Source organism: Excalfactoria chinensis, chromosome 7, assembly GCF_039878825.1.
Source record: "Excalfactoria chinensis isolate bCotChi1 chromosome 7, bCotChi1.hap2, whole genome shotgun sequence".
In the NCBI taxonomy this organism is placed as follows: Eukaryota; Metazoa; Chordata; class Aves; order Galliformes; family Phasianidae; genus Excalfactoria; species Excalfactoria chinensis.
The window spans coordinates 919011-933067 of NC_092831.1; the positions used below are offsets into that span (position 1 = coordinate 919011).

General features: G+C 50.8%; 2 protein-coding genes across 5 annotated transcripts in view; both read right to left on the bottom strand.

The window, feature by feature from the left end:
• KCNJ3 (potassium inwardly rectifying channel subfamily J member 3) overlaps positions 1-2541 on the bottom strand; it is a 29972-nt gene extending 27431 nt beyond the window's left edge. The window contains exon 1 of the mRNA XM_072341169.1: positions 1751-2541. Coding sequence (XP_072197270.1) covers positions 1751-2428 — 678 coding nt within the window. The 5' untranslated portion in view covers positions 2429-2541. The remainder of the gene's footprint in view (positions 1-1750) is intronic.
• Positions 2542-7148: 4607 nt separating this feature from the next.
• The window catches only part of GALNT13 (polypeptide N-acetylgalactosaminyltransferase 13), a 67988-nt gene continuing 61079 nt past the window's right edge, over positions 7149-14057 (bottom strand). For all 4 annotated transcript variants that reach the window (XM_072341577.1, XM_072341578.1, XM_072341576.1 and 1 more), the window contains exon 13: positions 7149-10203. In XM_072341577.1, the coding sequence (XP_072197678.1) occupies positions 10063-10203 (141 nt within the window). In that variant the 3' untranslated portion in view covers positions 7149-10062. The remainder of the gene's footprint in view (positions 10204-14057) is intronic.

A 14057-nucleotide genomic window follows, 5' to 3' on the forward strand; every position in this document is an offset into this window, starting at 1 on the left:
CCTACACCGTCTTCTTAGCAGGGAGAAAAAAAATAACAAGAAAGCAATTGTCGGGCTTTCCAACTGTCTATAGCATCTACCAGCAGAACAACGTGGGAAGCAGCAGGGCAGCAGCAAGGCAATAGCAAGCAGGTGCAGCTCCGCACTGCTCTCCACTGAGCACACACTGCGGTGCCATGGACGGAGCTCCCAGAGGAGCACTTTCAATGCACAGTTTGTGTCCCCGGGCAATGATCACCCTTTGTCTGAAAAGCCACCGCGGCACCATTCACATTTAGAAGAAAAACAAAGAACCAAAAGCCAGCAGCAAAGCCTTCTGCCCTCGGGTTCTTGCAGCGTTTATCACCCAGCAGGACTTCCGTGGAGGCAGCTTCAAAGCTGCACAGATTGCATGGAGCCACACCAAGGGTAAGCTCCAACTTTCCAAATCCCATAGGAATCGTTCTATTCGGACACAAACAGAGCTGGGATTTTCTTACACCCGTGACAAAAGGGACCCACTCAGCCTCTCTGAAGCCATACGGACACCACCCATTCCATGTGCAGGGCATGGGGGTCACCACGGTGCACTCCAAGGAGCGGGGCTGCTCCTGGGGCTCAGTGCACACTGTGCCACCATCCAGCTTCTGACAGAAGCCAACAATTGGGGTTTGCTTGTAGCAGCAAAGAAAGGACCAGCAATGGATGCGTCCACTCAGCACATCCCTGACACCATCCCAGCTCCGAACCCTCTGGGAAGGAGCCAGAGGAGTCCTGCAGATGCCTTCAGTTGCCCCCATGGCTCTGCCGTCACTCTGGGCATGGACTGCCCCGTTATTTGGGATGCAGTGGGGGCCTTGCTTGGTGCAAGAAGCAGCAATGCTGCCCACAGAACCCTCCCAGCAATACCCATCGGGGTGAAAGCACTGCACCTTCAGATGCCTCCAAGCAAAAGGCAGCTGCGTATTGCTGGGGCTGGGTGCAGCAGATGGAACAAGAGCATCCCTCACAGGCAGAGGGGGCTGCCTCACAACGGGGCTCCCACAGCACCCAGCACCACGTCCCCCACAGCCAGGAAATGTGCAGGATGCTCTGCGTGTGTCAAACATCACCTAAGCCATCCCTTTCCACCCACTGCACATTTATTTCAGCTCACCTATATATAAAACCACAATGAGTCTCAAACAGATAGTCAGTTTTCCTCGGTAATGCCTCACACTTATTTTTCCTTAGACATGCAGTGCCATTAGCATGGCTTTGTACATCTAACCCTGACATTCAGCTTTCTGTTAAGTTCATGCACCACAGCAATGAAGTTCTCTCTAGCCAGAGCCTCCAAGAGCACAGAAAGGCACCAGAAAGGCAAACAGGTCCCTTTGAAAATACACACCAAGCAATTCCAGCTAAAAAGCAGTTACCTCTCAGAGAAAGAATCCAGTATCTGATAGGTATTTACATGTGACAGTGTGGAATGTAAACATTACGGGGATGATGTCTCAAAGAGAAATCCTTTACCCAGAGGCAGAGAAGCCATGGTGCTGCTCAGAGCAGCAATACCCCATCCCTGGAGGTACCTGAGGTCACAGACGGGCCCTGGGCAGCCTGAGCTGGGGGGCAGCCAGCCCACGGCAGGGCTGGAGCTGAGGGGTCCCTTCCAACCCAATGTTTCATGGTTCCAACCCAACCATTCTGTGGTCCTATGATATCTGAGGTCTCTTCCAGCCCACCCCATCCTGTGGCTCTGTGATACGATTCTATGGCAGCGACTTACCTTGAGCAGCTTGCAGCGGATCTGTGCTGAGACCATATGGCTGTTGCGGAGGTTCCCCACGCGGAACATGAGGGTGAGCTTGCCGTCCCGCATGGAGATGGCCGCGTGCTCGCTGAACATCAGGGTCTCAGCCCTCTTCTTGGGCTGGGACATCTTGATGAACATGCAGCCAATGAGGAAGGCGTCCACGATGGAGCCCAGGATGGACTGGAAGAGGAAGAGGATGATGCCCTCGGGGCATTTGTCCGTGATGTAGCGGTAGCCGTAGCCGATGGTGGCTTCGGTCTCGATGAAGAAGAGGAAGGCGGAGGGGAAGTTGTAGACGTTGGCCACGCAGGGGGTGTAGCTGTCGTCGTGAGCCTTGTTCAGGTCGCCCCGCATGTAGGCGATCACCCACCACATGGAGGCCATGAAGAGCCAGGCCACGGTGTAGGTGAGGACGAAAATGAAGAGGTTCCAGCGCCACTTGAGGTCAACCAGAGTGGTGAAGAGGTCGGACAGGTACCGGCTGGTCTCGCCACCCAGGTTCCCGTGCTGCACGTTGCACCGCCCGTTCTTATCCACGAAGCGCTGCCGCTTCCCCCGCGGGGCCGCCCGGGGCGGAGGCAGCCCCCCTCCGCTGGCCGAGGTGCTCACCACCTGGTACTCATCGCCCAGCTTCCTCCGCAGCGCCGACATGCTCCGCACCGCACCGCGCCCCGGCGCCGCCGCTCTGCGGGCGCGGAGGCACCGCTTTGCGCGGCCGCCACCCACGCGGAGCCGCCGGCAGAAGAGGAGCGGGGCGGCCCCGGGCAGTGCGGGTACCGCCCCTCCCAGCGCCGCCCCTCCGCGCATCGTCCCCGCCTCCTCCTCCGCAGTGCCCCGCGGAGCGACGGGGGGTGGGACGGGATGCGCTCCGGGACGCGCCGGGTACCAAAACGCACGGAGGGCAAAGCTGGAGGGAGGGATGGGCGGCTCGTAGCCGCTGTGCACTCGAGCTGCCGGCAGCAGTGAGCGCTGAGCAGCGCGGCCGGGAGAGCCCCGATGTGCGGTGACCGCGGGGGGAGCGGTCCTTCTCTCCGTACCCGACCCCGGGGGCAGCGGCGGTACCCGGAGCGCAGCGCCCGGCTGGGGCTGCGGGGGGGACACGTCAGAGCGAACATCGCACCGCCACGCATGGCACGTTTTCAAACCGGGAGCAAAAATATAACTGGAAATCACGCCTGGTTGCGGGGAACATTTCAGAGAGCTTTACGACAGCTAATGCAAACTAACCCCCTTCCCATTCCCAGGGCCCGACGGCTCTTTGGAGAACTGCCTCTTAAACACAGCCCGACCCTCCCCCGCGCAAGGTGAGGCCATCACCGCCGTCCTGTCGCTGGTTACATCACGAATCGCGATGCTGTGGCTGCAGGAGCCGCATCAGTACAACGGAAGTTATTTCCTTCTAATTGCTGCAATTCGGTGCACCAAATCCTTGCTCCTGGAGAGTGAGAACGTCTGTCTCCTGTGGCTTGGGATGAGGTAAGGAACCAATGAGTGGGGAAGAGAATGACAGATGCTCAGCAATGTCCTTCAGCATCAGAGTGCTGCTGGTGACAAGGAGGAGGTCAAGGCCAAGAAGTTCCAGACCGCGGAACTGACTCAAGCTCTCATTCCCTCCGTGCCCCAAGGTGCCATACCCGGCTTCCCAGCTGAGCCCGGATCCCAGCAGTGATCCCAGCCATTAGGAAAAACCCAGAACCCTTTTCCCATCCAAACCACAAGCGGATTATTTCTCAGCAATTAGGTGTGCTGCTGATACAAACAGAGATGCTGGCAGCAGAAGGAAACACTCATTGGGATGCAAAGCCACTCAGGAAACCCATGTGGGGGTTTCCAATTCAAATTCAAATCGAGTTCCTAAATGTTCTTAGGTTGCAGAACAGAAAATTCCACCGTGAATCATCAGATTGGTTCATAAGCAAATACAAGCTCAAATCAGGGGATAAAGGCAGCTAAGGAAGTGCAAGGCTGAGAGAGACATCCTAAAGTTCAGACCAGCTCTACCACGTCTCTTCTTTAAAGTCTCTCCCAGCGATGTGCCCCATCATTTACGTTTCTGCCCCATCATTTTATCCCTTTGCTCCCCCATGGCTCACTGTGTTACGAATGGAGGTGAGGAGCTGTGCCCAGATTTGGCACATCAGCCCTGAGCTGCATGGAACCAACAGGCAGTGCTCTGCGCCACAGATACATTTCTGATTCTGTCTGCATTTGTTGTTCGTTTGCTTACAGGGCCAGATGGATCTGGGCAGTGATAGGACAAGGGGGAATGGTGTTAAACTGCGACAGGGCAGGTTTAGTTTGGATCTTAGGAGGAAGTTTTTCCCCCAGAGGGTGGTGACGCACTGGAACAGGTTGCCCAAGGAGGCTGTGGATGCCCCATCCCTGCAGGCATTCAAGGCCAGGCTGGATGTGGCTCTGGGCAGCCTGGGCTGCTGGTTGGTGACCTGCACACAGCAGGGGGTTGGAGCTGGATGAGCACTGTGGGCCTTTGCAACACAGGCCATGCTGGGATTCTATGAAATGCCATTCAGTAATGCAAAAGCTCAGCACGGACCCATAATGCACACAAGTTAAGCATGGAAGAGGCAGCCAATTACAGAAGTCCAGCAGCGCGCTCAGAAAATGAAATCAATCTTCATTTCAGATAAACAGTTACAGCAGAAATGCAGCAAACATCTTTTCCTACAGACAAGAAATGGCTGTTAGCTGAAGACAGGCATTCAAATGATCTTTACATTTCCCATCGGCGCTGTTTGCACATTCACATTTTCCGATAAAGCAAGCATAAATCACAGCCAGAAATCAGCACAGCGGGGCTGGGGAGCATTGCACAGGGAGTGGGGGGGAGCATTGCACAGGGAGTGGGGGGGGCAGCCCCACCGGGTGCCAGCACAGCACCCACCCCATCCACTCAGCTCCTGCCATGTCCTCCCATGGGCAGCACCAAGTCTGCACGGCACAGCACTGACATTTGATGGAAGAAAAAGCTTCACAGGAGCAACAAAAGCAGAAAGAAGTGTCTGCTCTTCCAGCACTCCGACTTCCCTTAGAAATGTATTTTCAAAGCTGCAGTGCAGGAGAGCCGACCTGGGGTCATTTGTAGGCTTTTATGAGCTGCTTATTTGAAGTCTCAAACCATGAATTCTTCCCTAAATAAATTCACACCTCACAGAAATGTGCAGCTCCGGAACGTGGGCAGCTAAAAATACACCCGATTGTCTGCTGGAAATGTCAGCACAGACAGGTCTGCAAATGAGTCCTTCCCCATCACACCCTAAATAACGGAGCAGAGATGGAAGCTGGATCTGCTCCTGGCACCTGGGAGAGCAGTGAGTGATGCTGGATGTGGCCGGGCTTCTTGGAAGAGCTTAAAGGAAGGAGAAGAGTAATAAACAGAGAGAAGTGTGGCTTTGTGGAGAGCTTCCTGCTGCCTTTGGGTGCCAGGAGCTTTGCAGCCCTTTTGACCCTGAGGAGCTCACCGTGCAACACTGTGCTGGGATGTGGGCAGCCCTTCACACGGCAAGGCTTCTCTTCCCCCTGTAGTGTGAAATCAGGACCGACTACACGTGCTTTGTTCGCTCATTCCTTGCTCCGAACCTCAGGGCTTTCCAAACGTTCATAGTTTTATATATATGGAATATCAATCCTTCCTTTCGTTCTGCCTTTGCACCTAGGAAATGCCAAGGAAAGCTTTGCTACGCTTCAAAACCGTGTGATTTAAAATACATTTTCCTCACATCTCAGATATGTTTCAGAAATGTGCAGCTCCCACTGCAGCTCCCGGGATGTCAGAACCTCAATACATTTCCATCCCTCACTGCTCTGGTTTGATTAAAAGCAAGCCCTGCTATTTCTAGTGCTTTCACACAAGCCAGTTGATCTTAGGAAAAGAAAATGTTCCAGAAGTGGCAATAATGAGGCAATAATGCTCCAATAGCACCTCCTTGCACCCCAGGGAAGGCAATGCTGCCAGCAGCCTGCTTGATGTCCACCAAAATCACCACTCGTTGCCACCAGAGAGCACAGGAAACGTGCCCACAGAATCACAGACCCCTTAGGTTGGAGAAGCCCTCTAGGATCCCCTAGTCGTGAAGACCACAAGGTTCAGCTCCAATGTAACACAGAGCCAGACACCGATTTGCTCTCAGTTTCCCTGACCCGGGGAGGTGCAGACAGAGCCATTGGGGTGAGCAGGGAGCAACCCTTGGTACACGGCCCTGCCACCAACCCGCCCTGCAGTGAGTGCAGCACCCAGACAGAGCCGTGCAGGGAAAGGAGAACCCGGCTGCGGCGCTGAGGGTTGAATTTAGGAGCACGGATGTAATCACTTCCAGCAGTGACTCATCCCCTGTGGCAGATGTCGGCAGACGGAGCGGGCGTTTCGCACTCACGGCAGCGGCACAATGAATGGAATCGCTCCCCTTAGATGGCTGGGGCTCGGAGCAGAGCAGTCGTGCTGGCTGTGCGGACTGAACCCATTGCTCACTTATCCCATTGAGCACCGTCTTATAGGGATGGTGGGTGACACCAGGCAGGTCTGGGACAGCTCGTGCAGGCTTGGATGTCCCCACATGCAACACATTTAACTCCTGGCCATTTCCTTCAGGGCTTGATCCCCGGGAGCATTTATCTCCATGCAACTCCTACACATACCTCAAAAGAAGAGCACAAAACACACGGTTTGGGTTTGTTTTTTCCCTTTTTAATGACAAATGAGATGCTGGTTGTTTCCCTGGCTGTAATTATAGCCCCATTACCAACCCTGACTGCAAAACGCAAAAAGAAACACACCTCTGCCTGCGCTCATTACTCACAAATAGATTATTTTATGATTCATCTAAATGATTCACATTCTATAATTAACGTGAGCTCTACAGTTAATTGCATCTCTGCCAAATAGTTTAATAATCAGAGTAGCGACTTGACGGGCTTTTTGTAATGGCGTGTGTGTGTGCGATGGGTGTTTGATACAAACTGCAGCTTGTTAGAAGCAAACACACAAATACCTTTTTCTCTGCAGACAATCTGGATCGTTTCAGGCTTAGAAACCTCAGGTAGGCTTTGAGAGAAGAGTTATGTGGCTTTTCCTCTCTCCTTATGTGTCTTTGCCAGTCTCTGTGACACGCTGTAGATGAAGGCCACATCTCCTCTCCTGACCCCTTAACACCACAACTTCACCCTCACAAGGTCAACACCAACAAGATTAGCTTTAGACAAGAATTGAAACTGAAGTAAAACCTGACATAACCACGTTAGCGGCCTGTTAGTGCTTGGGATTGCATTCTTTGGAGCCCCTGCCATGGAGTCGAAGCCACAACCCAACACTGCACCACCAAAGGACTTAGGGAGAAAAAAGACAGAAACACCAGAAGAAAACTAAACCAGTATATTTTAATTCTACAAAAATGTATAAATATTTAAATGTACAGCAAAGAGTACCAGGATGCCATTTAATAACTGTTACGACATTTAAAATGTGCAATTCTTTACCCACAATCTACCTTTATAAACTTAAGTTAATCCTCACACTCATGCCGGAGTGCCGCTAAGCAAGGCCCCAAGCCGCCATGCCTTGTGCCATCTCCCACTTCACCAAAGCCCACCACAATCCCATTGCTCCCCCAGTAGCTGCGTGCCCCAGGTGTTCATGAGGGCCCACTTACCAAGCTGGCCTGAATGCGGAGAAGAGAACTAAGCAGGGATGGTAACCTGCTGGAGCAGCAATCCTTGATGCAAGTGACCAAGTGTTGGAGAAGCGCTGACACAAAGCCAAGGATGTTGCTGGTGCCCACCCAGCACCACCAGCCCAGGTCTAGCTGGTCAGATCCCAACACCTCACTGCTTCAGGCCCCATTAGTGCCTGGTTTCTCCTGCCTCCTGGGGCTCGCAGTGTGCTGATGACCCCTGGCCCTCACTCCATCATTGCCATTCTTAACGCAATTCTCCGGTGAAAATGTTAAAATAATTATATTTATTATTCATAGAGTTCTCTTTATTTTAAACACACTGTGCAAATAGAAGCCAGCCCTCCCAACACCCTTTGGAGGTATTTAATGAACGGGGTGCCAAACAGAACCGTGCTTATCAGATGTGGCCCGTGACTCTGAATGCTCCCCTTTGTGGGCACACAACCAAAGGAGAGAGCTCAAATTATCTGCCAAGGAAACACAGACATTTAGGAGATGGAGGAAGGACTGGGGTCCAAGCACTCAGAAACTTACATTCATTCCCTACATCACAACTTGTCACCCTTGACGCTGTACCAGCATTTAAGGTGCCCCTCACCACTACCACCTCATTCTATACAAGGGGTTTATGTGAAATTCTTCTGGGAGGACTCGGGGGTTTTTCATATTCTGTCAAAGGAGGCAGATCCAGGATCCGACCCCTCATCAAGGAGGTAGGTCTGGGATTCGAGCCAACAGGGACACCCACTGTATCTGAGGTTAAATTCAGTGCTTTTTTTACTACGTCAGAATGTACTTTCTCAGTCTCAGCCACTCTGAGACTGCACCTCAAGCCTAACCAATGGCAGACTGCTTGCACCTCTCAGCACCTTCAAGCATCGATGCCAGGAGAAGCTCCCAATATAAACACAGCCCCTAAGAGGTGCAGCAGCCTCCACCTCGTGCACTGGGGATGCTCTGTCAGCGACAGTCACACGGGAGGCAGCCATCAGTTGGCACCACGAGTGCACGCTCCTATTGCTCACGGATGCTGTAGGACCTTCCATAACTTCTACTTCTGCAACGACAAGCAAAAGCATCTTTTTATAGTATATACCACCCACCAGCCTGAGTGGCTGTGCATCCAGAACACCCCTTGGAAAGGAGATATAGTTAAAAAAGTCTGCATGGAGATCGGTGTTTACTTTTGTTTGTGATGTTTGTATGCTGTTCTGGTGAAGAAAGACGACAGCCATCCTCTGTTTTGATGACATTTAGGCCATACTGAATAGTTCTGGGGGAACTTTGAGACTGGAAGTGCCTGACAGCGCTCTGAGCGGGGCTGTCGGGATGGACATGCCAGCTGCAGTGACATGGCAGCTCCCATGCACGTGCAGCAAACACTTCTCAATTGAACAGGCTTCTAGATTTCATGTAATGATACGTATCTGGAAAATATGAATGGCCTACGAAGCTCTGCTATCTACATATGAGAATACTGATCCATAATAACATGAATCTCTGCTGTGATGGCCAATGGAAATGATACTGCTGTTGATAGCTCACCTTCCCATACCCAGCCACAGGCCGACACATTAGCTCCTGGGATGCCTCCGACATGACCGTGCATCATCAGTGCTTCTTTAATAACCATGCTAACAAAGCAAAATGATTAAGCCACAAAATTATTAAAAATATAGATAAGCATTTGCCATCTCTATTGGAGCCGGACCTGACCCACAGTTTTACCCACTGTGATAGGGGATCCCTGGAGGAACGCTCCCGACTGCCTTTCACGTGGGATGCAGGGACACAGGGATGCTCAAAAGCAGTAGCTGCAGGTTGGGTCCAGCCTGACACCTGGTCTCTGTTTCACAGAGGACCAATTCAGTGGAAGCAGCAAAAACCCTTTAAGTCTGTGAGGTGTGAGGTTGCAGGCCCTAACCCTAACACAGCCCTCCTACTGCAGATTTCAACGCGTGTCACTCCTTCTTAGCAATGTTCCAACGTCCCCTTTGTTGTTTCATTTAATTTCAGTGTATGAACGCGCTCCATTTTGCTGCTGTTTCAAACACACACACGTGGGTATCCCGTTGTCTCTTGGCATCAGAAACTCCACGCACCTCCTCAGTGGCCTGTCCAGCACAGGGCTTCCCCACCGCCAGCATCCCATCGCATTGCCAGGAAAGCCAGGTGCCAACACACGGGGGCTGTAAAACCACTGGCTGTCATTCCCAGCACCATTAGCTCCATAAGGCATTTTGTGCCGTGCCATTGCTCTGCAGCATGACGTACCACACACACCAACCTCTCCAACCAAATTTCACGCAGGTTTCTCTTGAAACAGTCACTGAGGACATTCGCGTTGCTAACGGTGCAGGTTTTGATATTTATAAGCTCCAATGCACTTCTTTTGAGCAGTCACGGGTCTGAAGGGGGCATGTGGAGCCCTGCTGGAGGACAACACAGCACGCTCTGTTGCTCGGCGGGCCTCCTGCGGGTGTGAGGCCTCCAACAGGGCTGTATTTTCCAGCAGGCCTGGGGCCTCCTGTGGGCGAGAGGTTTCCAGTAGGCCTGAGGGCTGCATGTCAGCAGGAGCCGTGGGGCCGGGCCGTGCCGTCAGGCCCCCAGCGTCATGTTGCGCAGCAGCCACTGCTGGGACCGGCCGCCCGCACACTCCTTCATGCTGGGGACCAGCTTGTCCTCCTCCGATGGCCCGTCCAGGCACTGGTTGCTGTTGACGTGCCTCAGGGTGAGCTTCTGCAAAGAGAAGGGGAAGAGCTGAAGCAAGAATCACAGCTGGAAATGCTCCATGGGTGGTTCTATCCCCACCATGCTACCTGCTGCCCAGCCACACACAGCGGATGGGACACAAAGTATGCCGGTGAGCATATGTGAACATCACCCCAAAGCAGCAGCTTTCAGGAATTCAGACTCCAACAACCCAAACGGATACGCATTTCAGGCCACTTGGGGTTAGTTCAGAAATAATTGCTAGTGGAAAACCTATGTTTCAAAGGCAAACTTCAATTTGTTACGCACCGCATGAACAACATCGTCGTACAGGTGATAATCTTTCTCTTTTCATCGCATTTTTTCTTCTCGGGACACCCGTCCCTTTCATTATTTGACACAACTGCACTATTTCTGGGGAGTGGGAGAGTCAGAAGGGGACAGCAGGAAGCTGAACATCCTTACCTGAAATAATCTGCTCAAGAGCACTTGCAGCACACACACACATAGGGTTCAAGGGAAGGTGAACGTATCACTGCAGACTAAGTCTGAGCTCTTTGCAGCAGCTCTGTGCGGGTTATAACCCTGCCCTAGCCAGAACAGCCAAGGGAACAGATTCCATTAACAACCACAACACATTCTCTGCTTGGTTTTATATGCAGACACATACCTGGGCTACCACACCATATAATTTTACACTGCAGTCCATCCTGGATCGACATGTCACATCCTAACACTCCTTATTACGATGATTATTTCATTGGCTCATCCTAAGAGGTTGGCTCCTTGGTTTAAAACAAACTATGAAGCACTTCTCAAAGAAAACCCTACACAAAGGGTAAGAAATCACCGTGGGGCCATCCAACATGCATTCAGTGAGGAATATAAGGAATTCTTCTCTAATTACTAGAGGAAAGAGCAGAGAGAACAGAACTAGCTTGTTTACCAAACAGCACTGCTCAGAGCGCCACTGATTCTTCACTCACGTTGTTTTTGAGCAATTAACCAGCTATCATTTTCTGCTATAACCAGAAATGAAAAGAAGTCTAAAAAAGCTGCCGCCGCCTTCATCAGCTGTTCCCTTCCTTTCAGTGTATAATTTAGTGCTAGACTGACATATCACTGGGATTTTCAACTGTCTCATAGATCTTTTTTCTTTCTGTGTTCTATCATTATTGATGCTACTACAAAAAAAAAGGCCTCATTTGCTTGGGAAACAATTAATTACGAGGCAATACAGCGCTCATACAAGGCGGCCTGAAATTTCTGCTTCACTCAAAGCTAAGAACGCACGGGTGGATGCAGAGCAAGCTGCACACACAACCAGATGCACAAGAGCTGTGCTGTTTCACACTAAGCAATGTACACAAACGACTGCCCTGATGGGAAATCCCTCAGCCCATTAGATGTTGCATTAGATGTTTTATATTCAGATACCAACCTCCAGCAGCTTGTTAAAGGAAATAATCAGTGGGGCTGTAAAAAATGTTTCTAAAGACTTCCAGCCTGGTGTAGTTCCTTAGCATCCACATTTGCAAGGGGCTGCCATTGCAAGCCTCCACGGTGGGACCATGGGTGCCATCCTCTATCCTGCTGAGTGTCAGGCACGACTGGGTGATTATGTGGAGAAATGTGTGGGTCTGCATGACAGAAAAGTGGTGAAAATAAACAAAACCAGCAAACAGGAGGAGAAGCAAAGGAGAAAGCCACAGTCTTTGACTAGACACCCATAGCAGCAAGACAGGTCAATCTAACAGCAGTGCTGTTAGAGGGGAGGGGGGGGACTAACTGTGATACCCTGCTGTCAGATGGCACTGTGACCACTCACAGGGCCAGCTCACATGCACAGAGCACACATACAGACAGGCACAGCCATGGACTAAGGTTCAGTCCCATCATTGTGGCCTTCCAATATTTGTAGGTAGCGTATAAGCAGGAGGAGGAATGACTGTGAGGGTGGGCAGTGATAGGACAAGGGGGAATGGTTTTAAACTGAGATGGGGAAGTTTAGGTTGGATCTTAGGAGGAAGCTTTTCCCCCAGAGGGTGGTGACGCACTGGAACAGGTTGCCCAAGGAGGCTGTGGATGCCCCATCCCTGCAGGCATTCAAGGCCAGGCTGGATGTGGCTCTGGGCAGCCTGGGCTGCTGGTTGGTGACCCTGCACACAGCAGGGGGGTTGAAACTGTGGGCCTTTGCAACCCAGGCTGTTCTCTGATTCTATGAAACCAGCTCCGAAGATGCCAAGCTGTAAATATTCCTGAGTTCCCAGCGTGCCTCGATGAACACGTGTATTCCAAGCACAGCACTGGCATCCTGACACTAGTGAGTTGCTACCTGAACAGCTGAGGCTTTGGGGATACCTGCAAGGAGAGGACTGTGCTGCTGCAGGGGACGAGGAGATGCACTACTCTAAGGTTTGGCACAGGGGCTGCAGCTGTTTCCAAACTTACCTCAAAGCTATACTCCCATTTACCAACATACTGACAGGAGGAAAAAGAAAAGGAAATGAGAGTCAGTGACTCAAGGCACACTTTTTGTGAAGACCTTCATCTTTCAGGGAATGTAAATTCCACCGCTTTGTGCAGATGTCATATTTAGTGACAAATTTAGGAGTAATTATGCACGATCAAATCCTGACATCGTTATCCGCACACAAAGAAATGGAGCCTTTTTCTATCAAACATGACTAGTATTTCTTTAGTATTTCTTTCCCCTTGAGACCGTTCGCATTTACTGTACATCCTCAGATTTCACCATCCTACACAGACTGCATATACTTGCCTGGGTGTTGTGGGGAGACAGAATGGGATCCACCATCCCATCCCAACCCAAGGCAAGCACCACGTGTATACTGTGAAACCATTACACAATGCATGCTGATGGGAGGCTGTCAAAAGCTGAGATATTCCACCTTGGCACATCCCATGGACAGTGCTGATTTATACAACTGCCCTTGCAGTGAAGTAAGCAGCTTGAAAATGGGCCAGGAATCCTAATGGGCTGCTAAGGAGTAGGAAATGAAAGCATTACAAATCAATAACAGAAGGCAATGGATTAGCTGGAAAAAAAATCGAACAAAATGAATTTCCTGCCAAGATGTAAATGCATTCACACACCGAAAAAAAAACAACCTTTAAAAATGCTGCAAACTGCTGTGGAGGTGCACAGCTGTGCCGGGAGCCATTGAGACAGCATGGCCCTGAGGGCAAGGCAAGTGCCCCGCTCCTCTAACAGCAGCATCTTTGCCTCAAAAAAGAAACACATCTCAAACTCACGTTAGCATGTATTCATGATTTATGCTTTAAATGCAGTTTGCACAAATGCGGACACTGTTTGGTTTGGGAAAATGAGAGGAAGGCCATTTTAAATACCCTGCTTCAAGCTGATGCCATCCAGTACCTTCACAAATACGTATGGAATGGCTGAGATCTACTTTTCCCATTTCCTTGTTCATTGTTGAAAAGAATATAAACAGCAGCCACATCTATGGGAATTTTAATGGCAGGAACAGCTGAGATTTATCCACAAATGAACCTAAATAATGAACACCAACACTGTTTCATAAGAAACGTCCACAAGCTGAGTCTGAATGCTTGCAGAGTTAAAGTATTTCCTCAAACAAATAACTCCTGCGAATAAAAAGGTGTGTGATGCAATGGGCTGTTCTGTGCACAGAGCAGTCAGCAAAGCAGCCGTCTCTCCGAGATCCCTTATGTAAGGTGTGAGCACAAAACGCAGTGTATTTCTTTTTTATGAGCTCCATCTAATGGCTGATGGCGTTTTTACACAGCTACAATCTTCCACTGAGGATCTATTATGCTGAACTTAAGATAGCTTGTCTCCAATGCTAGAAGTAAAGGGGAACATAATGGGATGGAAG